This window comes from Somniosus microcephalus, chromosome 15 (assembly GCF_052327205.1).
Source record: "Somniosus microcephalus isolate GS21.2 chromosome 15, FLI_Smic_1.0, whole genome shotgun sequence".
Classification (NCBI taxonomy): Eukaryota; Metazoa; Chordata; class Chondrichthyes; order Squaliformes; family Somniosidae; genus Somniosus; species Somniosus microcephalus.
The window spans coordinates 49421309-49448560 of NC_141001.1; the positions used below are offsets into that span (position 1 = coordinate 49421309).

Sequence of the window (27252 nt, forward strand, 5' to 3'; positions counted from 1 at the left end):
GTGGGACCAGTTCAAACCGGACGGTCTGCACCTGGGCAGGGCTGGAACCGATGTCCTAGGGGGTTTGTTTGCTAGCTAGTGCTGTGGGGGAGGGTTTAAACTAAAATGGAAGGGGGTTGGGAACCTGAGCAGGGAGACAGAGGAAAGGGAAACAAGGATAAAAGCAAAAGATAGGAAGGAGAAAAACAAAAGTGGCAGTCGGAGAAATCAAGGGTTTAAATCAAACGTGGCCACAGTAAATAATAATTCTAATAGGTCTAAGAGCATTAAAAAAACAAGCCTGAAGGCTTTGTGTCTTAATGCGAGGAGCGTTTGTAATAAGGTGGATGAATTGGCTGCGCAAATAGAGGTAAACGAATAGGATTTGGTTGGGATTACGGAAACGTGGCTCAAGGATGGCCAAGACTGGGAACTCAACATCCAGGGGTATTCGATATTCAGGAAAGATAGGCAAAAAGGAAAGGGAGGTGGGGTAGCATTACTGGTTAAAGAAGGGATTAACACAATTGTAATGAAGGATATTAGCTCTGATGATGTGGAATCTGTATGGGTAGAATTGAGAAATACTAAGGGGAAAAAAACATTAGTGGGAGTGGTATATAGACCTCCAAACAGTAAGGCAGAGGTTGGGGATGGCATTAAAAGGGAAATTAAAGAAGCGTGCAATAAGGGCACAGCAGTCATCATGGGTGACTTTAATCTACATATAGATTGGGCTAACCAAATTAGTAACAATACTGTGGAGGAGGAATTCCTGGAGTGTTTACGGGATGGTTTCCTGGACCAATATGTTGAGGAACCAACCAGGGATCAGGCCATCTTAGACTGGGTATTATGTAACGAGAAAGGATTAATTAGCAATCTTGTTGTACGAGGCCCCTTGGGTCGGAGCGATCATAATATGATTGAATTCTTCATTAAGATGGAGAATGAAGTAGTTGACTCAGAAACTAGGGTCCTCAATTTAAATAAAGGAAACTACGATGGTCTGAGGAACGAGTTGGGTAGGATTGATTGGGGAATGGCACTCAAAAGGGTTGACGGTGGATAGGCAATGGCAAACATTCAAAGACCGAATGAATGAACTACAGAAGTTGTTCATCCCAGTTTGGCATAAAAATAAAACAAAAAAGGTGACTCAACCGTGGCTAACAAGGGAAATTAGGGATAGCATAAGAACCAAGGAGAGGACATACAAATTGGCCAGAAAAAGCAATAATCCTGAGGATTGGGAGCAGTTTAGGATTCAACAAAGGAGGACAAAGGGATTAATTAAGAAAGGGAAAATAGAATATGAGAGTAAGCTATCAGGAAACATAAAAACTGACTGTAAAAGCTTTTATTTATAGATATGTGAAGAGAAAAAGATTGGTGAAGTCAAGCGTAGGTCCCTTGCAGTCAGAATCGGGGAATTTATAATGGGGAACAAAGAAATGGCAGACCAACTAAATACATATTTTGGTTCTGTCTTCACAAAGGAGGACACAAATAACCTCCCAGAGATGCCGGGGAACATAGGTTCTGATGAAAGGGTGAAACTGAAAGAAATCAGTATTTGTAGGGAAATGGTGTTAGGAAAATTGATGGGACTGAAGGCTGATAAATCCCCAGGGCCTGATAATCTACATCCCAGGGTACTTAAGGAAGTGGCCCTAGAAATAGTAGATGCATTGCTGGTCATCTTCCAGAACTCGATAGACTCTGGAACAGTATCCATGGATTGGAGGGTAGCTAATGTTACCCCACTATTCAAACAAGGTGGCAGAGAAAAAGCGGGGAATTATAGACCGGTAAGCCTGACATCGGTAGTGGGGAAAATGCTAGAGTCCATTATAAAAGATGTAATAGCAGAGCACTTGGAAAGCAGTGACAGGATCGGACAAAGTCAACATGGATTTACAAAAGGTAAATCGTGCTTGACTAATCTACTGGAAGTTTTTGAGGATGTAACTGGTAGAATAGATAAGGGAGAACCAGTGGATGTGGTGTATTTGGACTTTCAGAAGGCTTTCGATAAGGTCCTGCATAAGAGATTAGCGTGCAAAATTAAGGCACATGGGATTGGGGGCAAGGTCTTGATTTGGATAGAGAACTGGTTGGCGGACAGAAAGCAAAGAGTTGGAATAAACGGGTCGTTTTCTGAGTGGCAGGCAGTGACTAGTGGGGTACCACAAGGATCGGTCCTAGGACCGCAGCTGTTCACAATATATATTAATGATCTGGACGAGGGAATTGGATGTAATATCTCCAAATTTGCAGATGACACAAAGCTGGGTGGGAGGGTATGCTGTGAGGAGGATGTCATGAAACTCCAGTACGATTTGGACAGTTTAGGTGATTGGGCAGAAACATGGCAAATGCACTATAATGTGGATAAATGTGAGGTTATCCACTTTGGAGGCAAAAACAGGAAGGCAGATTATTATTTGAATGGCAATAGATTGGGTGAAGGGGAAGTGCAAAGAGACCTGGGTGTTCTTGTGCACCAGTCGCTGAAGGTAAGCATGCAGGTGCAGCAGGCGGTTAAGAAGGCAAATGGTATGTTGGCCTTCGTAGCAAGAGGGTTCGAGTACAGGAATAAGGATGTCTTGCTACAGTTGTACAGGGCCTTGGTGAGACCGCACCTTGAGTATTGTGTGCAGTTTTGGTCGCCTTATCTGAGGAAGGACGTTCATGCCATGGAAGGAGTGCAGCGAAGATTCACCAGGCTGATACCTGGGATGGCAGGAATGACGTATGAGGAGAGATTGCGTCGATTGGGCTTATACTCACTGGAGTGTAGAAGATTGAGAGGGGATCTCATCGAAACCTATAAAATTCTGTCAGGCCTGGACAGACTAGATGCTGGAAGGATGTTCCTGATGGTCGGGGAGTCCAGAACCAGGGGTCATAGTCTAAGGATAAGGGGTAGGACATTTAGGACTGAAACGAGGAGGAATTTCTTCACCCAAAGAGCGGTGAACCTGTGGAATTCTCTGCCACAGAGGGCGGTGGAGGCCAGGTTCATTTAATATATTCAGGAAAGAGTTGGATATATTTCTTAAGGCTAAAGGGATCAAGGGATATGGGGAGAAGGCAGGGACAGGGTACTGAATTTGAATGATCAGCCATGATCTCATTGAATGGCGGAGCAGGCTCGAAGGGCCGAATGGCCTACTCCTGCTCCTATCTTCTGTTTCTATGTTTAAATTCAACGACCTCACTCGGGTCGTTAGGGTGAGTGTTGGTTATGCAAACTTCTGATTCCCTCCATCTGCACCGGACTTCGAGCACCCTGTTGCCATGATGCCCCAATGGCCATCTGTCAGCAAGCACCCATGGCCCTTTCTGGGCACACACATGGACATTTCACTCAAGGCCACATGTAAGGGCCCTTGCACCATGGGGGGCATGAGATGATCTCTCAAGGCATCATGTTACAGAACTTCCCCTTCTTTCCCCTGCAGTCCAAGCTGGCGGCGAGGCGAAAGGAGCAGACTCGAACCGGTGGCGGGCCTCCACAAGTCGTCACTCTGACGGATCTCGAGGAGAGAGTGCACCAGATTCTTGGAGGACGTCTGTCTGGTCCTGTTACCACTGCAGCTGCCGACCCCATTTCCGACAGCGAGGGTAAGGCTCTTTCCTTTTTCAGCTGTTTCCTTCCACTTGGTCCCCCCGCCAGTATGCTTCCTCAGTGTGCAGCCATGTCAGAGCCTTGCCGCAATCTGGCATGCCTTTCCGCCAACCTGTCCTTTTGCTAAAGCCACTCTTCCACCTCCCTGCTTTCAGATGATGCATCACCAACTCAGGCTCAACGCCCTGAAGCTGCCAGTGCCTCCGGAGGCAAGGATCAGGAGGAAGCCGGACCATCCATTCCAATCTCAGGGGAGCATACACATCTACAGACTGGGGATAGTAGTTCCCTGGAGGGGAGGGGGGGGGGGGGCTCTGAGGATCAGCCAGTTGCTGGAACAAGCGGCATGCAGCAACGCAAGGGGGGTAGGCAAGTTCGGCCACCGTCTCCCCGGAGGGCAAGGCAGGTAGTGATGACTGCTGCACAGAGTGCAGAGGAGGTGCGTCGCCTGGCTGAAATGAGCACCCAGGCCCGGCTCAGGCACACTGAGCTGATGGCTGCAGTGGGGAGGATGCCTCAGTCAATAGATACACTGGCAAAGAGTGTGTTGGACTTCGGCGCAACAATGGAGAGGACTCTCCAGGGCTTCGGGGCAACAATGGAGAGAACTGTCCAGGGCTTCAGGCCAACAATGGAGAGGACTGTCCAGGGCTTCGAGGCCGCTATGGAAAGGACTGTTCAGGGCTTCGGACAATCCCTGGAAAGGTCTGTCCAGGGCAGTGGAGCGGTCGGCACCGGCCTTGTCCGAAGCAATGGAAAGAACTGTCCAGGGCTTCTCCGAAGCACTGGCGCCTGGCTCACAGGTCCTCACTGCTGCCACGCAGTCACTTGCCGGCCTCGTGCACACCCAGATTGAGGCAACGCGAACTCTCACTGCAGCCACCCTATCTGCATCAGCTAGGATCACCCCGGGCCCTTCCAGTCCCAAACAAGGCCAGGAATCAGTGGAGCATGTGATTGTGGCGGATGAGATGAGCCGGTCCCCTCAGAGAGCCAGTGTGTTGTCCGACCATGGTGCAGGTGTCCTCTCTCGGCAGGTGACCATTGCACATGCCAGCGCTGGTACGTCTGCAGTGCAGCTGCCACCACCTGCAGGGAACACTGCTTCCAGCCATGCTCAGATCAAGCATCCTGCGTCCGCACCCTCCAGGCCCAGAGGTCGGCCAGGCCGTCCCTCAGGGGCTTCTGCACTTCCACACAGTCAGCAGGCATCCCCCAGCCTTCACCCCGCCACTGGGGTTCAATTACGTAGGAGCAGCAGGGAGGGAAGGGGGCCATCCGCGAAAGATAAGTCGTTCTCCATCAAGGGGCCAGCAGTAGAGGGAGGTGCTGAGACGTTTCCTTGGCCAAATTCAAGGACACCCTCACCTGTTGTAATTGTTGGAAATGGTTTGTTTAGTTTTGCGGCTTTGCCGAAGAGTTAACTGTTATTTTGTTAGTTATGGTTTCTGTTGACATGACGTTGTTTTGCTGTAATGAAAGACTTTTGTGACAATAAAGAGAAGTTTTAATGTGCTATGGTGCACATGACTAATTACAGTGATGCTGGCCTTCAGAGGCTTTCAAACATCCAAAGTGCGCAGGAGTAAAGACACTCCTCATTCCGCCAGAGGGGCCTCGAAATGAGTCCTCATGAGCCTCTGACGGATGGCCCTTCCACTTTCAGGAGCCCTTCCATGTTCCTCCTCCTCCTCGACTGCCTGCTCTGCTGGTCGTTGAGGGACAGCTGGAATTGGCTGGGTGCGTCGAATCGCCAAGTTGTGGAGCATGCAGCAGACGACGATGATGTGACCCACTTGCTCCGGCGAGTACTGCAGGGCTCCCCCCGAATGGTCAAGACATCGGAAACGCTTTTTGAGCACACCAATAGTGTGCTCTACAATGTTCCTGGTCACCTGATGGCTGCTGTTGAACAGCTCTTCTGCTGGGGTGGCGGACACAAGGAGTGGTGTGATCAGCCATGGGCAGAGAGGATAGCCCTTGTCCCCAATAAGCCAGCCTCGTGGTCGAGCCGGCCCCTCAAAAAGGTAACAAACTGAGGTCTACCGCTGGATAAAGGCATCGTGGCTGCTCCCTGGGAATTGGGCGTTGACTGCCATGATGATTTGGTGGTGGTCACAGACCAGCTGAACGTTGAGGGAGTGGAAGCCCTTGCGGCTGCGGAAGTCCTCCGGATTCTGGAATGGCGCCCTCAAAGCTACGTGTGTACAGTCAATCGCCCCCTGCACCATGGGGAAGTCCGCAATAGTAGCGAAGCCCTGCGCGCGCTCCGTCTGCTTCTCCAGGGTCAGAGGGAAGGTGATGAATTGACGCCTTCGCCTATAAAGGGCAGCTGTAACTTGCCGGATGCAACAGTGGACTGCAACCGGAGAGATATTCGCAATGTCCCCAATGGCTGACTGAAAGGATCCGTTGCCATAAAAATTTAGGGCAAGTCAGTTTAACGGCCACCGACAGAGAGGTCCTGCACCGTAGACGCAGCTGCAGATCCTCAGCAAGCAGGTGGCACAGCTCAGTAACAACGTCCCTCCCGATTCGGAGCCTTCGCACACACTGCTCCTCTGACATGTCAAGGTATGACACCTGCTGCCTAAAGACCCTCGCAGCATACCCTCGGATTGGCCGACCTCCATTGCCCCTCCTCCTTCTGGCCAATCCCGGCCCCCTCTCCCGCCGTCTCTCTGCCCCTAGTGTTCGGCCATGAAGCGGTCGCCCTCCAAAGCATCTCCCATTCCGATGCCAGTTGGTCAAAAGGCTGTTAGGTCTAGTGCTCCAACTGCTCTGGACAGGTTTGAAGGTCCCAAGTACTGTAATGCTAAATTCCAAAAACTCTGCTCCACAGTAGCTCACCAACTCTCTCCACCAACGATCGCAATGAACAGGCCAAGTGGCTGAAGCTTCTATACTAGAGCTGTCCCCTTTAAATAGCGCCCCCCGACTCCGAGAAGGGCCTGCTAATGCTCCTTCGAACTGTCACTGTCACTAATAGCGCTAGGCATAAAGGCTCCGGGCGCCACCCAATATCCGCTCAGGCGCCCCTAAAAGGCGTTGCACACTGAAATGACATCATGATCTGCTTGCGCTCGTGGGCGCGCGCAAACACTTAGCGCAGGCGTTAAATGTATAGTCAATATGGGAGTTGTCGCTATCTTCATTGCGCCTGCCCCAACATTGGGTAACGCCCCAATTCTCGGTCTCTTTAGGCGCTAACTGCTGCCGCAAACAACCGAATTTCTAGGCCATAGTCTCATGCAAGATCCTATTTTCAATCCTGGCAGTAGGCCTCAATTAAAATCTGCAAATTCCCAAATCAGGAGTTGGAAGCACTTACACCACTCCTTTCCCCTCGAGTGACATAAAATCTCAATAGAAAGATAATGAAGGATGTAAAAGAGAGACCTAGAGGTGCAAATACATAATTCCCTGAAAGCCATATAAAAGGGAAAACAGCATTTGGGGTTTTCTAAATAGGGACATAGATTACAAGAGTAAAGAACAAGCATAAATATGTTCAAAACATTGGCTAGGCCACTGTTAGAGAACGGTGTGCAGTTTTGTGAATCCAATTATAGAAAGAGTATTATAGCCATGGAAAACATGCAGTATGGATTCACCAGGGTGCTGCTAGGGATAGAAAACGATAGTGATGAGGAGAGAATGGAGATACAGGGACTATGTCCACTGTATCACAGATGGCTAAGAAAAAAGAAAAAGACTTGCATTTATATAGCGCCTTTCACGACCACCAGACGTCTCAAAGCGCTTTACAGCCAATGAAGTACTTTTGAAGTGGAGCCACTGTTGTAATGTGGGAAATGCGGCAGCCAATTTGCGCACAGCAAGCTCCCACAAACAGCAATGTGATAATGACCAGATAATCTGTTCATGTTATGTTGAGAGATAAATATTGGCCAGGACACCAGGGATAACTCCCCTGCTCTTCTTCGAAATAGTGCACCCGAGTCTCATCCGAAAGACGGATGAGAGCAGATTTGAGAGTTTTTCAAATTATGGTTTTTGATGGAATGAGTAAGGTTCCTATTGTTGGGGAGTCAGTGATGAAGAGTAATACATTTAAAATGATCACCAAGAGAATGAGGAGAGTGCTAGGAGAAACTTCTTTATCCCGAGCTTGTTGGAGCATGGAATACTTTGCCACAGGGAGTGGGGAGAAATAGTCCATTACATCTTTTAAGGGAAATATCTATGGTAAAATGACCAGGAGAGCACTTGAGCCATTACTGCTGCAGTTAACGCTCCCTGGAAAATGGTATAAAATGAGCATGTTGCAACCATGCATTTTTTGTCTGTTAATTTTTAACTTTAATTTCTTGTTGCTGGAAATAGCATGTGGGGGGTTAGAACAGGTCACACAGGGTTAAGATCAGTCACGGCTAGCTATTTTATGTAGCGTGAAGCAATGTACATTACAGTTGACTATGAAAAAGGGGTTACTTCAGATGCACTGTTCCTTAGAAGTACTTTGCGACACAATGCTGTTTAGGTGCTGTTCTGTTCAATTAATTCAGATTGACACTTTGATTATAGACAGTCAGGCTGAGATCTCCATTGTTTATTGGCAGTGGCAATTGTATTTGGACTGAGAAAGATACCAAGTTATTGGTAGGCTGCAAATGGCTATTAAGTTACTTTAATTATGAAAGATGTGGCTGTCTATTGCCTTTAAAAAAAAATCAGTACAGCTTCAAAAGGGGTTTAAGTACATTTCTGTTGGCAACACGTTCAGGTTAGGTTAACAGCCTACCAACAGAAGTGTACTTAAAACCCTTTTGAAGCTGTACTGATTAAAAAAAAGCAATAGACAGCCACATCTTTCATAATTAAATTAACTTAATAGCCCTTCACAGCCCATCAATTACTTGATATCTTTCAACCTAAGAGTCACTTTCAGGTTGGGGTGCTGATGACAACCTACACGTGGTCTCCGTGTGTGTGTTAGTTCACTGAGAACTTGCCAGCTAATGTCATCAAGATGATGAGCGAACGCCCGAAAGCAGCCTCCCAGTCTGAAAAGCACAAAAGCATCGAACATGTCAACTTTCAGGATTCAAGACAGCAGTGGAAGGGTTCTGTGTTTTAAGTTTGTGCTACTCAACAGGGACGCTAGGCTGGATGGAAGCTACAGCAAGTAAACTTCTGTTTTAAAGTCTAGGTTAAGAGAGAACTTGAATGGTAGCTTTATTATTTTATGCATGGAGGTAAATAGTGAAGCATATGATCACTATTTTATACTGTAAACTAGGAACAGAGGAACCGGTGTAAGCCATTCAGCCGCTCGAGCCTGTTCCACCATTCAATTAGATCATGGATGATTGGTACCTCAACTCCATTTGCCCACCTTTGTTCCATAACCCTTGATACCCTTACCTAACAAAAATCTCATCATCCATAGCCTTTTAAGAGATGAGTTCCAGATTTCCACTATCCATTATGTGGAAAAAGTGTTTCCTGATTTCACTTCTAAATGGCCTCGCTCTAATTTTTAAGATTGTCCCCTCTGGTTCTGGATTCCCCACCGGAGGAAATAGTTTCACTGTATCTACCCTATCGAATTCCTTAATTATTTTAAAACCTCAATTAGATCACCACTCAACCTTCTAAATGCAAGGAAATATAAACCAAGTTTATACAACCAGTCCTCCTAATTTAATCCTTTTAAACACTGGTATAATTCTGGTGAATCTGCACTGTACCCTTTCCAAGGCCAATATATCTTTCCTGAAGATCAATGCCCAAAACTGAACTCAGTACTCCAGATGGGGTCTGACCAAGGTTCTGTACAATTGAAGCATCACTTCCTCACTTTTGTATTCCAGTCCCCTTGAGCTAAAGGCCAACATTCCATTAGCCTTTGATTAATTTTTGTACCTGTGCACCAGCTTTTAGTGATTTGTGTACATGGATACCTAAATCTCTGCTCCTCCACAGTTCCTAGTTTCTCACCATTAAGAAAATATTCTGATTTGTTTTTCTCAGAGTCAAAGTGGATGATGTCACACTGTCCACATCGAACTCCATCTGCCATAGTTTTGCCCACTCACTTATTCTGTCTATGTCCCTTTGTAACTCCCGATTCCCATTCACACAGCTTACTGTGCCGCCTAACTTGGTGTCATCTGCAAACTTAGAAATACAACTCTCTTCCTTCATCCAAGTCATTAATATTTATGGTGAAAAGCTGAGGCTCCAGTATAGATCCCTGGGGATCAGCACTAGTCACATCCCACCAATCTGACTGTTCATTTACTTGTTTTACTAAAAATTGCGATTTCCTGGTCTCACTATGGTTTACCTAGATACTGGGCAGATTAAGGCATGCTCCAGATTACATTGGATATGAGGTTTGCTTTCAGGAGTTGTCAGAGACTCTGAACTTGAGAAATTATCTAGTCGTAAAGCTCAAATTATGACAGTACATGAGGTATCTGTATCTTCATCTCCAAATCAGGTTGTAAACAGAACATTTTGGGTCTTATGTGGAAAGATCCATTGCTGAAATTATTAGCTAGCTAATGAAAATGTCAAGGCTAAGGTTAGGGAACCAAGGCAAGTCTCTGTTATTCAACACAGTTTACTCCTTTTAATTCATTTTTTTTAATGCAAAAACAACTTTGAATTAACAGGAATAGACTGTAGTTTGTTCCTAAATGGTACTTACATAGTTAAATTGTACACAACCATATAAATATAGACAGTGTAAATAGCATGTACAGCAGATAAGGTTTTGAAGAAACATAAAAGGTGATAAACCATTATGAAATTAAAGACCTTTCTATATTTCAGCACTGGTTTGAGGAAAGTGGTGCTATAGGGCCATGTGACACTGGTCTTCCCCATTTACAGTCCCACTTAGCATGGTCATGCATTATCGCCAGCCAGAAGTACATTCTGACAGCAGCTCGTATGACCCACGGAGAAACAAGTCTTCATGACCGCGAGAACAACGTAAATGGACCCATTTATATTTTAAAGTGCAGCCTACGGTGAGAGAACCGTGCATTTACCATCAGCTGCCCTTCTGTAACATAAAAGTGCCGTAAACATATAACTGAGTATTGGGTCGAGGAGTGTGTTAGCACGCCCCATCGTCCTGGATTTCAACTGAGCTTGTACAGTGCAGGTGAATGATTTCTCATCTTGGTTGCTGCTAAAGGTGCCAAGGGAAATGAGGCATTATGTTCTTAATGTAGTTCTGCTTAACTGCCAATATTTTTCGACCATAACAGTCTTTGATGCATTGCAGCTTAAAGCGATATTACCAAGGACACAGTTGATTAATGCATTGAAAGCAAAATGTCATGCACAGGATAGAAAACTCAGCAGAGAGCTAGTTCGTACAATTGACAATAATGCCAATTCTTTGAGAATGACAGACTTCCTCACCACTTCAAGCATCCCCAGGGTTATATGGAGTATGGAGCTCCTCTTAATCCTGTAGCACTGACTTAAACTTAATATATATTCACTGGATGTAAAGAAATGAAGGGGGCAATTTTCCTCCTCATCTGCACCCATGCACTGCACCTGCCCAGGCTTCACAAGTGCCAGTACTTCCTATCCTGGGCCATTAAAATGGCCTGTAGGTATTCCTGACATAGACCTACCTCCTAGTAGAGACTTCCTCTGGCAAAAAAGGGCAGGACGTTCTAGTGTAGTTGGAAGCCTCAGAGGCTGTTCTGGACCGATGGACATTATGTGACATTCTGAACATTTTATGTGTGCAGATAGCACCCTCTGGTGGCGGTTATTGTGTTAACAGTTTGTATGCTGGAAAGGTCATCTGACCTTTCTTCCTGTGTGAGGTCATTTGACCTTTGTTCCTTTCTTCTTGTGTGAGGTCATTTGACCTTCCTACCTTTCTTCCTGTTGACCCCAGGAAGCAGTTTTACCAGGAAGAACCTGACTTGAGTAATGGAGAATTCCATGAGGGATTTTCAATCCAGTGTAATCTGACTTCATATGTTAGGCCAAACGCAATATCTGTGAGTATCTTTAGTTCTTAGCATAATAGCAATGTTGTCAGAGTAATATTTTGATAATACTATGTTTATAAAAGGTTAATATTTAATAGTTACAGAAGTTAGTTACAAATGTTAGTTAGTTATACAATTAGTCTATTCTACTGTTGTAAATATGTTTATATCTTGTGTAATATCGAATGTGTAGTACTCAGTTTATGTACAAAACATACTTTGTCTTTGTTTACAGTTTCACAAATTTGTTCAAGTAAAGGCTTCAAACAGCAAACCGCTTCACGAAGAATTATTTTGAATAGAATGTTTAACTTGCTGGATAACTAGATAGGAGCACGTCTAGCGCGGCCAGTACAGAGGCCCTGCAGCTGATTTCTCAACTGACAGCCTTGAGGCTGTCTGCAAGAATTCCCAAAGCCTGGCTATCTCCTATTTAGTAGAATGAAACTGGTAAACTTACCTTGGGCCTCTTCTTTGGCTTACTGCAGCGTCCCCTCAAAACCTCAAAGTCCAACATTTTGGGGCGTCCCTATGTCTGGGTACCGATGGTTGCAAGTGAATAAAAAACAGGCAGGAAGCGAAGAACGTTGTCTTCTGTCTTATTTCATGCTACCAGCCCTACTGCCCCCCAGGAATCTCCAGAAGTCCTGGAGAAACATTGGAAACTCAGTATTATGCATCTGGAAAGAGAAAAGGTCCCTAAAAGTTTTAATCATAGCACAGTTATCTTTTACCTCCAAGGGTCTAAAATTCATGTACTGAATAATGTTTTAGGGAGCAGTCAGAACTTGAACTGTTTCATATTTATGAAATACTAGCAGCTCTCCTACAGCATTGCTCAAGATGAGTCAGAATACACTAAATTAGGATGTCTGAGGTGTGATGACTAAAGTATGACAAGTGTGATGCCCATAGAAACTGCAACCTATGTGCAAGACCTTTAATATATTATAGCTACCTTGTGCTGATTCATGCAATCTCATGTTACATAACAGATTAAAAATTGTATGAGCAGACCAAGATCCTGGTTCTTTTGAGAATCTCAATCTTGCAGTGGCACTCCATCAAGGCTGTAAGATGGAATTTAAGGGTGTTATCTTTTCATTAGGTTGATATACGTTGTTGTGAAGCATGGTTACTCACCATCAGCATCTCACTTGTGAGGGAATTCACAAGGTCTGAGACCGAGGAGCGAGGTTCTGTTCTCCTGTCAGAGTCATCCTGAGGGACCTGCCCTTGCCCAGGGGTTGTATTTATTGGCTTATTTCCAGTGGGTAACCTGCAAATAGAAATAACAGTTAACAATCTGACAAAAGACCAGTGTAACCATGATGATAATTTGGGCTGCTCCATTAGCAAAGGGACTGGATCTCCTTTCTTTCCCTAGCCTAACTCGGCTTTGACAGCTGCAAAAGATCACAATCTCCCCAACGAACCTGCTCCAAAAAAGCTCCATTTTCTCAAAATGGTCCACATGGTTTGTAAAACTAAAAATTAATGTATATGTTAAGCATTTAATGATGACAAATAATTTAACTAATTATGCACTATTGTCATTAATTTACATAAGGATACATGGGGAATATTATGGAAAAGGATGGAATATGGAAAACAGATTGATGAAAGATACTTTTTTTTTTACATTGTGCACATGGATGAACTGCATCTCTACTGGAACTAGTGGTAAATTTGGGGTCTATTAGGCAGCGGTGGTTTATGACAACAATCCTGTGATGAATATCAGACCTCACAATCCACAAATGCCACTGTTTATGAAGATTGCATCATAAATGTTAAAGAATTTCCCTTTCTCCCAAACCCCCGCCCCACTCTACCCCTTGTTCTAAGTAGTAGTATTTGTGCACGTTTATTTCCTTGCTCTAAAGTTTCCTATGCTCATACCTCCTCTATTAGCTGGGAAGGTAGGGACAGTCTGGGTTGCAGGTTTTTCCATGGGCAGCATGATTGTTACCTTCCAAATGACCAACAGCAACATGCACTTCTGTGGAAGGCAGGACTGGCCATTCCAGGTTTCGCTCCATTTACAGATAAAAAGTTATGCACCACACAACATCCTACCCAAGCTAAGCACTGTCAAAACACAGCCAACGAAAGCAGCAGAAGTTGAATAGCAGTTGAGCCAGGCATCTGACTTAAAACCATCTAACTTCAAACATCCTATTTTCAACCCCTGGCCATTCACAGAACATTTATTCTTAAAGTTAACAGATTTTATTTCAAAGAAACATTTTCAGGTAATGTTGGAATTATCTTAATCCCATGTCTATCAGAAATTTACTTCCACTAGCAGTAAACTACAACTCATCGAACGATGTCGATACTAAACACTGAATCGTAGCATGTAGAAAGAATGTAACACTAATAAATTGGGGAAAACAACAGGACTCTACCACTCTATGTCTAGAATATGAATGTTCAAATAAAGTTGTTCCAGCACATAGGAAAAGACATTTGATGCAATACCACAGCATATGATATATGGATGGTGTAATGGCATAGTTATATGAAATAAGTACATTAATAATACAGTAAAGTGGTTGGTACAAGGAGACTGTGAGCCCTATATGTTGAGTGATAAATGGAAATTTGATTTAGTTTGTGTGGTATTTCTTGGCTTTGTGGAGTTAGAGGAAATCACAGAATGGTTTGTACAGTTAGCAGTTGATTGTTGCTTAGCAGAGAAAGCTCATTGATAGATGAGACTAGAGCTCTGCTTTACAACACAGCCGTTGAGTCTCCCGATCTCGAGTTGTACCTAAGGTCTTTATAATTATAATGCATTACATGAGAATAACAAAATCTATATTGTGGAGCACCATTAGAGATGAGTGCCAAGTTTAAAGAGGAAATCTGAACTCCTCTTGTTTGCGCAATTTTGAATTGTTAAAATAGGACAATCTGGTGGCATATAATCCACTGGCAGTTTCATGGTGGATGCACCTGAGCTCTTGGCAATCTCTTGGTAGATATAACTCATAATACAAATACAACCAGATACTGAAACATACTATAAAAAAAGTCAAAATGAATTAACTGAATCAATTTTCCTTGTAGGATGCTAGGTGTATATTGGGACTGACAAGTTAGAGCAGCTCAGCTCCTGCAAGGCAAAGATAACTTGCAGAAAATCTGCTATATTGATGTGTCACTAATATTTAACTATGTTATCAACCAAATATGCAGCTAGAACTGAACGAGCTTGCCGCAAGATACTGTCGTCTTACAAGCAGTTTTCTCACTTGATAGGTGGCTAGTTTTTATGACCTAACAAAGTGGCTGCTAAAAATGCTAATGCAACATTGATGGAGAGGTACAGCAAGTATGCTCGACATGCGCTTTATTTTGGAATTAACCAGGTGACTAAGCAGAGTGAAGTAATGATAGTTTGTATTAAGCTAGGATTTGGTTATTTCTAAATAGTGTCAAAATCATCTTACATTACAAAACGTTGGCCCCTTTGATAATTCTTTAAATATTTAGAATTAAGAAAATTAACCTATTTCTTCAAATATAAAGTTATGTAATTTATAAGACAAAAAATATAAATTCTTGCAACTGTATCACATCTGTACATCTTAAAGCTTTTCACACCATGAAATACTATAGTGCCGATTTTAACCTAACATGTGCAATGGGAATGTGGCATGTCTGGGTTGGATGTGCGATTAAAACTCAGTCTGATTTTTGGCTCCATTGAAGTCAATTGGGCATCCAACCTGAACACATCCCATTCTTGCCGCAAGTTAGGGCAAAATCGGGGATTATATTGCATGCTGTGTATTAGAGTAGAGTTACAATTTTATAAACAGAGCAACCTATCTCCCAACTAGATTCCTACAGGTCATGCACTCATTAACACTAAGAGTAATAATTAGACCTTATTCATTGGTTCAGTTAGCAAATGCATTGTGTGGTGAGGTAATGATTCATAGAGGCCCAGTCAGTGCAACATTAGCTGATCTCAGGGCTGTAACTAGCCACAATGTTCTGGGGGTAGGAAAGGAAAAGATCTCCTGCAGTTTCCATTCTTGATCTACATTTGGAAGAATGCCAGGTGAGAACAGGGTGGGTCCAGCAGTAATATCGTATTGCTCTGCTGCCCATGATTGAATTACTCTGGGCTCCATTTTAACTCGGGTGGAAATGCGGCAAAGCGAGCAGCCAGCCAGTCTGGGAGCAGCAGCAGGCAGGCTCGGCGGATTTTAACGGCTGGGACTCATTAACATGCTGCTCGTTGACTTCCCCACCACAACGACCAGGCAGTCACTGGAAAGCAGCTGCCTGGCTGTTAAAAATCAGATGGCAGGAGGCTGCTGCTGGGGATCAGGAGTTCACCCCGACGCAAGGTAAGTGGTCTGGGAGAAGAATCGCGTTCAGAGGATGGGTAAGGAAGGAAGCCTGGGGTGGGGGGAGGTCCAAGGCTTCCTTGTAGGGCCTGGATGAGCACTTCAGTATCTTTTGGCCCATAAGGAAACTAATATTTAAAAATAAACTTACCTTACTGGGCCTGGTTGGTGTACCTGGCAGGTTTAGCCTGTAAGAGGGGAGCCAGCACTGCTCTCTCACTTAGCCAACAATGTCCTTGCCACTTTCAATCAGCCAAATCGGGACAGGAAAGGAGTGAGCAAGTCTCCCACTCTATTTCAACTGCCTTCCTGCCTGGTTTAGGAAGGTGTAGGAAGTTAAAATTGAGCCCTGTGTCCAGGTCTATGCATGAGGAAGGATTAGGGACGAGAAGCCTGGCACCCTGGAAATGTACCTAGTATGAGTCAGTACAGTCCATTCCAAATGGTTTCCCGAATTTTAAAGGCGGCCACATTTTCTCCCTAACTATTCCAAATTTAATAAAGGAGATAATGTTAAAAAAAACAAGAAACAAAGGACTTGACAGCTTCATGCTTTATTTTAAAGACTTCTAAAGTTTATTGATCAGATTGGTTTTAAAAATGTTTGTGAATATTTGTGTTCTTCAATGTAAATTGAACACTTTCCTAATTCAAGCACCCAATGCTAATATCAGTTTCAGATCAGATACAGCATAGACCAGGTGCCCAACAAAGTTGCTTACACTCAACTCAGGATTCAACCTTCTCTGCACCAGGGAGACCATTGGACAACAAATCAACAAATAATAGGAGCTTGTAACAAAGGTAATACAATAATTGTCGGGGATTTTAATCTTCAGAGACTGGGCAAATCAAATTGTCATAGGTAATCTAGAGGACGAGTTCATGGAATGCATTCAAGAAAGTTTCCTGGAACAGTACGTCATGGAACTGACTAGGGAACAGGCTATTTTAGATAACAACAGAAAAATGCTGGAAACATTCAGCAGGCCAGGCAGCGTCCGTGGAGAGAGAAACAGAGTTTCTGTTTCTCTCTCCACAGATGCTGCCTGGCCTGCTGAGTGTTTCCAGCATTTTCTGTTATTTCAGATTTAGAGCATCCACAGTATTTTGCTATTGTAGTAGGCTATTTTAGATCTTGTATTGTGTAATTTGGCAGAGTTCATTAGTAATCTCATAGTAAAGGATCTGCTGGGGAAGAGTGATCATAGTGATCATAATGTGATAGAATTTCACATCGAGTTTGAGAGTGAAATACTTCAGTACGAAACTATAGTCTTAAACTTAAATAAAGCCAATTATAGGTATGAGGGGTGAGTTGGCTAAGGTAGATTGGGAAATTAGATTAAAAGATATGACAGTAGATAAGCAGTGGCAAACATTTAAAGAAATACTGCAAAATTCTCAATGAATATACATTCCATTGAGAAATAAAACCCCCATAGGAAAAGCAATCCATCCGTGGTAACCTAAAGAAGTTAAGGATAGTATTAATTTTTTAATCTAAGAACATCTACAAGTTCCAAACAGTAGTGGTAATGTAGGGGATGGCATCAAACAGGAAATTAGAGATGCATGTAACAAGTGTACTACAGTAATCATGGGTGACTTTAATCTACATATAGACTGGCCAAACCAAAGTAGCAATAATACTGTGGAGGATGAATTCCTGGAGTGTGTACGAGATGGTTTTTTAGACCAGTACGTTGAGGAGCCAACTAGGGAACAGGCTATCCTAGATTGGGTATTGTGCAATGAGAAGGGGTCCTTTCGGGAAGAGTGACCATAACATGATAGAATTCTTCATTAAGATGGAAAGTGAAGAAGTCCAATCTGAAACTAGGGTCCTAAATCTAAACAAAGGAAAGTATGAGGAATGAGTTGGCTATGATAGATTGGGGAGCTTCATTAAAAGGCATGACGGTGGATCGGCAATGGCTAACATTTAAGGAACGAATGCATGAATTGCAACAGTTACACATTTCTTTCTGGCGTAAAAACACAAAAGGAAAAGCGGCCCAACCATGGCTAACAAAGAAATTAAGGATAGTATTAGATCCAAAGAGTTATATAAAGTTGCCAGAAAAAGCAGCAAGCCTGAGGATTGGGAGCAGTTTAGAGTTCAGCAAAAAAGGACCAAGAGATTGATTAAGAGGGGAATAATAGAGTACGAGAGTAAACTTGCAAGGAACATAAAAGCGGACTGTAAAAGCTTCTACAAATATGTAAAAAGAAAAAGATAAGTGAAGACAAATATAGGTCCCGTACAGTCAGAAACGGGTGAATTTGTAATGAGGAACAAGGGAATGGCAGAGCAATTAAACAAATACTTCGGTTGTGTCTTCACGGAAGAGGACACAAATAACTTCCCAGAAATGCTAGGGAACCAAGGGTCTAGTGAGAAGGAGGAATTAAAGGAAATTAGTATTAGTAAAATAGTGCTGGAGAAATTAATGGGACTGAAAGCCAATAAATCCCCAGGGCCTGATAATCTGCATTCCAGAGTACTAAAAGAGGTAGCCATGGAAATAGCGGATGCACTGGTTGTCATCTTCCAAAATTATATAGATTACGGAACAGTTCCTGCAGATTGGAGGGTGGCAAATGTAATCCCACTATTTAAAAAAGGAGGGAGAGGAAACAGGGAACTACAGACCGGTTAGCCTAACATCAGTAGTAGGAAAAATGCTAGAGTCTATTATAAAGGATGTGATAACAGGACACTTAGAAAATATCAACAGGATTAGACAAAGTCAACATGGATTTATGAAAGGGAAATCATGTTTGACAAACCTACTGGAGTTTTTTGAGGATGTAACTGGTAGAATAGACAAGGGAGAACCAGTGGATGTGGTGTATTTGGATTTTCAGAAGGCCTTTGATAAAGTCCCACATAAGAGGTTAGTGCAAAATTAAAGCACATGGGGTTGGGGGTAATATACTAGCATGGATTGAAAATTGGTTAACAGACAGGAAACAGAGATAGGAATAAATGGGTCTATTTTGGGGTGGCAGGCGGTGACTAGTGGGGTACCGCAGGGATCAGTGCTTGGGCCCCAGCTATTCACAATATATATCAATGATTTGGATGAGGGAACCAAATGTAATATTTCCAAGTTTGCTGACGACGCAAAACTAGGTGGGATTGCGAGTTGTGAGGAGGATGCAAAGAGGCTTCAAGGCGATTTAAACAAGTTGAGTGAGTGGGAAAATACATGGCAGATGCAGTATAACGTGGATAAATGTGAAGTTATCCACTTCGGTAGGAAAAACAGAAAGGCAGAGTATTATTTAAATAGTGATAGATTGGTAAATGTTGATGTACAAAGGGACCTAGATGTCCTTGTACACCAGTCACTAAAAGCAAACATGCAGGTGCAGCAAGCAGTTAGGAAGGCAAATGGTATGTTGGCCTTCATTGCAAGAGTATGATAGTACAAGAGCAAGGATGTCTTACTACAGTTATACAGGGCCTTGGTGAGACCACGCCTGGAGTACACTGTGCAGTTTTGTTCTACTTACCTAAGAAAGGATATACTTGCCATCGAGGGAGTGCAGCGAAGGTTCACCAGACTGATTCCTGGGATGGCAGGACTGTCATATGAGGAGAGATTGGGTCGACTAGGCCTGTATTCACTAGAGTTTAGAAGAATGAGAGGGGATCTCATTGAAACATAAAATTCTGACAGGGCTCACAGTCTCAGGATAAGGGGTAGGATATTTAGGACTGAGATGAGGAGAAATGTCTTCACCCAGAGGGTGGTGAACCTGTGGATTTCTCTGCCAAAGGCAGCTGTGGAGGCCAAGTCACTGAATATATTTAAGAAGTAGATAGATTTCTAGACACAAAAGGCATCAAGGGGTATGGGGAGAACACGGGAATATGGTATTGAGATAGAGGATCAGCCATGATCATACTGAATGGTGGAGCAGGCTCGAAGGGCCGAATGGCCTACTTCTGCTCCTATTTTTCTATGTTTTTAAGTATGTAAAAAGGAAGAGAGTAGCAAAAGTATGCATTGGTCCCTTTGAGGTCGAGACAGGAGAAATTATAATGGTGAATAAGGAAATAGCAGCGACTTTATACAAATATTCTGTATCTGTCTTCACAGTAGAAGACACAAAAAGAATACCAAAAATAGTGGGGAACCAAGGGGCTAATGAGAATGAGGAACTTAAAGTAATTAATATCAGTAGAGAAAAAGTACTTGAGAAACTGATGGGACTAAAAGTTGACAAATCCCCTGGACCTGATGGCCTACATCCTAGGGTTCTAAAAGAAGTGGATGCAGAGACTGTGAATGCATTGGCTGTGATCTTCCAAAATTCCCTAGATTCTAGAATGGTCCCAGCGGATTGGATGGTAGCAAATGTAACCCCGCTATTCAAGAAAGGAGGGAGAAAGAAAAAAGGGAACTACAAGCCAGTTAGCCTGACATCAGTCGTTGTAAAAGTGCTGGAATCCATTATTAAGGAAGTGGTAACAGGACACTTAGAAAATCAATATGGCCCAAAATTTGCGGTCGGAGGCTGCCCGCGGGGCAGATGCCTCCAACCTGCAAAAAATCTACGAATTTACCTGGTGGTCCAGGAGGTACAGGGATTCGCGCTCATGGGCCTCTCCAGGTACCTGCAGGTAGAGGCCCACGTATGCGGTTTACAAGTGCCCCTTGGATCACGTGGGCCAGCCCAACCAATAAAAGAAGGGGAATCCCCATTCATAGTTATGAGGATTCCATACGTACGGAACTCCCACAAGTATGAATGGGCATCACTTAAATACACGAACATATGAAATAAATTTTTAAAGAATTACATATTTAAATTTAATAAAAATGTTATTTAATTAAATATTTTGAACAAAAATTACATTTTTTGAAAAAAATGTTTTAACGACGCTAAAAATAAACTTACCTTATTGGACGTTTTTAATGTATAAATGAGTGATAATATTTTACTTTTCTATTTTTTAAAACTCACGTTGGTAAAAGCAGGCCTTATGCCTGCTTTTACCAGGCATAAGGGTTTCAAGGGCATTCGCTGGGCAGAAGGTGGGCAGGTAGCGCAACTCTCCGCCTGCAGAGGCCCTTTTCCCGGGGATGCATTGGATCCGTCAAGATAATTTTTGACAGATCGCATGTTCCGGATTTTCACGCATGCACTTTGCATGCCTAAACCCGGAACTTGCACAGTCCCTATGGGCGCGTGTGCACCTCGTACGCACCCGTATGTGTCGCAAATTACAGCCCAATATGATTGAGCAGTGTCAACATGGTTTTATGGAAGGGAAATTGTGTTTAACAAATTTAGAGTTTTTTTGAGGATGCAACTAGCAGGGTAGATAAAGGGGAACTAGTGGATGTAGTGTATTTGGATTTCCAAAAGGCATTCGATAAGGTGCCACATAAAAGTTTGTTACGCAAGATAAGGGCACATGGGGTGGGAGGTATTGTGTTAGCAAGGATAGAGGATTGGTTAACAGACAGAAAACAAAGAGTAGGGATAAACAGGTCATTTTCCAGTTGGCAGGCTGTAACTAGTAGGGTGCTGCAAGGATCAGTGCTTGGGCATCAGCTATTCACAATCTATATTAATGACTTAGATGAAGGGACTGAATGCAATGTATCCAAGTTTGCTGATGATACAAAGCGCCTGCAAAGGGATATAGACATGTCAAGTGAGTGGGCAATAAGGTGGCAGATAGAGTATAATGTGGGGAAATGTGACATAATTCATTTCAGTAGGAAGAATAGAAAAACAGAATATTTTTTAAATGGTGAGAAACTATTAAATGTTGGCGTTGAGAGAGATTTTAGGTGCCCTCGTACAGGAAACACAGTTAGCATGCCAGTACAGCAAGCAATTCAGAAGGCAAATGGCATGTTGGCCTTTATTGCAAGGGGGTTGGAGTACAAGAGTAAGGAAGTCTTGCTACAATTCTACAAGGCTTTGGTGAGACCACATCTGGAATACTGTGCAGAGTTTTGGTCTCCTTATCTGAGGAAGGGTATACTTGTCTTAGAGGCAGTGCAACGAAGGTTCACCAGATTGATTCCTGGGATGAGAGGGTTGTCCTATAAGAGATTGAGTAGATTGGGCCTATACTCTCTGGAGTTGAGATGAGAAGTGATCTCATTGAAACATGTAAGATTCTGAGAGGGATTGACAGGGTGAATGCTGAGAGTCTGGCTGGAGAGTCTAGAACTAGGGGGCATAGTCTCAGGATAAGAGGTCGGCTATTTAAGACGGAGATGAGGAATTTCTTCACTCAGGATGGTTGTGAATCTTTGGAATTCTCTACTCCAAAGGCTGTGGATGCTGAATCAATGCTGAGATAGATAGATATTTGGGGTCTTGGGGAATCAAGTGATATGGGGATCAAGCGTGAAAGTTGAAGTCTTATATCAGCTATGATCTTATTGAATGGTGGAGCAGGCTCGAGGGGCCGTATGGCCTACCCCTGCTGCTAATTCTTATGTTCTTATGGAGGCACTTTCTATACTACCTATCCTGTGGGCTCTGAGTGAGATGGACAGTTCTGCACAAACTGGTGCTAAATTAGGAGCAGTTTTATGCTATGGCCCCAAAACTGTCCAAACCCATTTGAAATAAAATTCCGATGGCCATAAAGGAAGAGAAATTTTCATCCATCAGTTTGAGTTAAGGTCAAAGAGATAAAAGGACAGTATATTAACCCACCTTGACCACCCTCCCTTCCCTCCCCATTAAAGCAGTTTTGCCAAGTCTTCTGTTATTTGCTTTTATGCCAGACATATAATTACTTGGTGGTCATTAATCTTGGTCACTGAAAGTAGAGCAGACATTGAAGCCTTGCGTCAGTGTTGCATACTTCTTCTGCAAAATGTGCCTGTTGCATCCTGCTAGTCCCAACACTTCAAGTGGGATTGTTAAGATTATTAGGAGGCAATGAGCTGAGCTGAGCCGTGTCATTGTTATCACAATGTCACAGGCAAGCGGCTCAGTGACTTATCCTGGTACAAATGCCACCATATATATCATTGTATGTTTTTAGAAACATTGGTTAAAAAAACTTTCCCAGAAATTTGACCAGGATAACAATGGTCCTTCATGGTCTTTTGTAAGAAGGTTACTAATGTGGATATTTTGCACTCTGCTAAACAAAAGATTGCCTATGTTCTAGAATATACAGGCTCCAAGTTTAAGTGGTGCAAGTGACGGCAGATGTACTGTGATTGTCGGGTCCCCTGTTACAAATGGGTGTCTGTCATGGTAGACACCTTCTTGGGGTCAGTGATATCAGTTGTACCTGTAAAAGGATCTGGCGCCCCTTACATCTAGAGTTGAGTCACACCACCCAATAGCTACTTCTAGAATAGAGCTACCTAGGGGATGTAATGATGCATCCCTCTCGACATACAAATTGAGTATTGTACCTTCCGCATGTAACCCCACATAAAACTCACCAAAATTTGGCTGACCAAACAAATGTAAAAAAAATGAAATAAAAAGTTATGAGATGGATGCAAAACATTGGCTTGCTTTATTTCACAGAGACAGCACATGGACAGAGTTGTCTGTGAAATAAAGCAGCTTAACATGACTCACTCGGTCAATATTACAACGTAATCACATTATTGGTCAAAATAATGAACATACTATGCTTCACATCATCAGTGGGTCACCTTGCTCAGCTTAAACAAAATAAATTCCAACTACACTTTTGCATCAGAACCTTCTGACTCTCAGCAGAAGCCTGCCTTGCATTTTAATCATTTCACTTCAGTGCATTTTATTTTACTTGTGTGGCTACACTTTGCTTTAAAACTCCAGCATTTAAAGACAAATCTCTTCCAAAACGTTTGTGGAAATATGATCAAAAATTCCAGAAATGTGATCTCTTCCAGCACCCCTCCTGCAGGTAGGTCACTCATGTGTGACACCTTGGCTCACTTATGAAGACTGTGTGCTCCTCACTAGGTGCGCCACCATGACTGCCAATCTTCAAGACCACACAAGCTGCGTAGAAACCTGTCCAGTGAGATGTGCAACCACCATGCCTCGTGCTTCTGACCCCTTGTGCCAGCTACAGTTCCACACATTCTTCAGCAGGGTACATCTGCACCACCTGCAAGTCCCATGATTGCCCGTGTGACCCAGGGCTGGACCACAGTGCATAACCTACTTGGTCTTGTGATGGCAGCTGGTGCTGCTTCAGGGTTCACCCTTGGCTTGCCTGTGCCTGTCCATCTGTCACCTAGATGAGATAGCCGTCTACAATGAATGGTTTGTTCTGTCCCCAGCCGGTTGGTGTACCAGATGGCTTCCCTTTTGACCAGGTAACACACAAGGCTTGATTATCCTGCATGGCCTTGTCTGGTGGGCAGAGTAGTTTATCCATGGGATTGAGTGAGGCATCTGGTCTCCCACCCGTTCGATGGTTAGCCTGTGCTCATGAGGCCTTAAAATGATCTCAACATATATCTAGTTGCTTCAGAGTTTTACAGTCCAGATTAAGTAACTTAATCATCTGGAGCTATTTCCAGAAGTCTGTCCCTAAGCATTAATTGGCTTAGGGACACCTAATACACCTTCACTTTCCAGCCACACATCCTCAAGCATGATAACATTTCTCTACAAGTACTGGATAGATCTTTCCTTAGTTTCTTCAATTTCTGCTTGTACACTTCAGGCATTAAATGTTAAGCCCCAAGATTAACATGCTTTATATCATAGTCCACAATATTAATCAGATTGACCTGAGAAAATGCTGCAAGCACTTTTCTGCTTCATTACAGTATAATGGGAGTTAACTCCCAGATTCATTTTTATTTAATTTGTGGTGACTAGCTAACAATTCAAATGCCTGGATAAAAATATCAATATCTTCAGATTGATCCCCTCTTCAAAATTTGGAATTAAATTTGATTTAATGAAATGGTGAACCCAGAATTCCACAAGCACACTTACCAGACTCACTGTGGATGTTTGTTTCTCTGCCAGATGGAAATTGTGGCAACTCTTTCTCCTTCTCGTTGGCCTCAAATTCACTCTGCTCCTGCTTGTCTTGTGATGTGTTCCTTTCATTCTCGCTGTTCTTCCAATTTGTGTTGCTCTAGCTCTTTCTCTCATTAAAACTCTCACTTTCAACTGAAACTAACTCCTTTGGCTGAAATTCTCTTTTCATTTCTAATTGCGCTATTTCAATCTCTGCCTCTATTGGTCTGTTCGACTGTTTCTGTTCACTTTCAAGTTTTTTAAGTTTTGAATTGCCAGTGTAAATCAGTATCCCAGTTAGCTGTCACAAATGGTTACAAATTTAAGTCTACCGTAGATACCTTCTTGGATCCTAAAGGTGTCAGTCGCTCCCATAAGTGGATCCCAGGCTCCTTACATGCTGGAATTGACTCGCACTGCCCAACCTTTCACTTATGCAATAGTGTAATGTAGGTGATGTAGACAATGCATCTCCCTTGACATATGAACTGGATATTGTACCTTTTACATGTGCCCAACGTGTAGTTCTTCAATCTTTTATAAACAGACCGAGAAAACACTTGGTAAGATGAGACCAGATGTGCAATGCTAAGTTGTTTTATTGCACAGACAGTAAGTGAACACACAGAGCAAAGTGATTGAATTAAGTGAGAACAAATCAATAAGTCTTCCCCATATAACACAAAATAATGAAAGCGCTACACATCCCCACATCAGCCAGCTGTTGTGGTTGATTTAAAACAAACTTTTAGCTACACTCCTGCATCCTAACCGTGAGTCTTGATAAAAGCTTACCCTTGCATCTTTCTGTTCAAATAACTAACTGCCAGTGAGTGTTTTTTGTTCCTTTTCTAAAATTAATCTTCTTGTTCACAAGGAGAGGGATAGCCAAAGCCAGACAACCCTCCCCATCACTGGGGACCAGGGACCTCCCAACAAAAACAGTATGAGACAGACTATAAAATTGTTTATTTATCTTTGGAGAAACAATGCAAAGGCTTAGCCAATTTGCATTTTCACTACCATTTTTATCCTTTTTTAAAAAACTTATGTGAATATACTTTGCTTTAAAAGCCCAACATGTAAAAATACTCTTTCCTAAATCTTCTCTGTGGAAAAATCCCAAAATATGCCCCCTCCCCAAAAGCATGATTTTGAAGATGTTTTGATGGATATTACTTGCCAGAGTTTACACTGCATCATCATATCCTTGGTCGTCTGGAATTATCGGGGATGATTTGTCTCAGACCCTTTTGTAGTTTCCAACTGCTGTTCCAGGTGATATCAACTAAACTGGCATAGAGTTGGGATTCAACATGGGACCTTCTGATCTGTATTGCCTAGTAGATATTTGCATTGCTATCAGGAGAACTAAGACCTATACTAGGGTGTTGCAACATGAAAGACATCATAGCATTACAAGTAGCCTGATGTGCTGCCTCCCATAGGCACCACACAGTCAGGATGCAGTGATTTCATAGACTATGTATGGTAATATGCTTCTATAAGATGTATGTCATTATATACATCTACAAAGAACAATGACCTTGAAATATCGATGTGAATGTAGCCTTAATCGCAAATACTCTACAAAATATTTATCACAAATAAGAACAATTTATATAGCGCCTTTAATGTAGTAAAACAGTCCAAGGCGCTGCACAGGAGTTTTTTTAAAGACAAAAAATTTGACACCGATCCACATAAAGATAAATTAGGGCAGGTGACCAAAAGCTTGATCAAAGAGGAGCGTCTTAAAGGAGGAAAGAGAGGTAGTGAGGCGGACAGGTTTAGGCAGGGAATTCCAGAGCTTAAGGCCTAGGCAACAGAAGTCACGGCCACCAAAGGTTGAGCGATTATAATCAAGGATCCTCAAGAGGGCAGAATTAGAGGAGCGCAGATATCTCAGGGGGTTGTGGGGCTAGAGGAGATTACAGAGATAGGGTGGGGCGAGGCCATGGAGGGATTTGAAAACAAGGATGAGAATTTTGAAATTGAGGCACTGCTTAACCAGGAGCCAATATAGGTCAGCGAGCACAGGGGTGATGGGCGAACGGGACTTGGTGCGAGTTAGGACACGGGCAGCCGAGTTTTGGATGACCTCAGGTTTACATAGGGTTGAATGTGGGAGGCCAGCCAGGAGTGTGTTGGAATAGTCAAGTCTAGAGGTAACAAAGGCATGGATGAGGGTTTCAGCAGTGGATGAGCTTAGGCAAGGGCAGAGACGGGCGATGTTACGGAGGTGGAAGTAGGTGGTCTTTGTTATGCTGTGGATATGTGGTCGGAAGCTCATTTCAGGGTC

General features: G+C 43.2%; 1 protein-coding gene across 3 annotated transcripts in view; it reads right to left on the minus strand.

Moving 5' to 3' along the window:
- LOC147106719 (synaptotagmin-7-like) overlaps positions 1-27252 on the minus strand; it is an 890706-nt gene that overhangs the window by 128531 nt on the left and 734923 nt on the right. For all 3 annotated transcript variants that reach the window (XM_086007776.1, XM_086007777.1, XM_086007775.1), the window contains one exon: positions 12751-12886. In XM_086007776.1, the coding sequence (XP_085863902.1) occupies positions 12751-12886 (136 nt within the window). The remainder of the gene's footprint in view (positions 1-12750; positions 12887-27252) is intronic.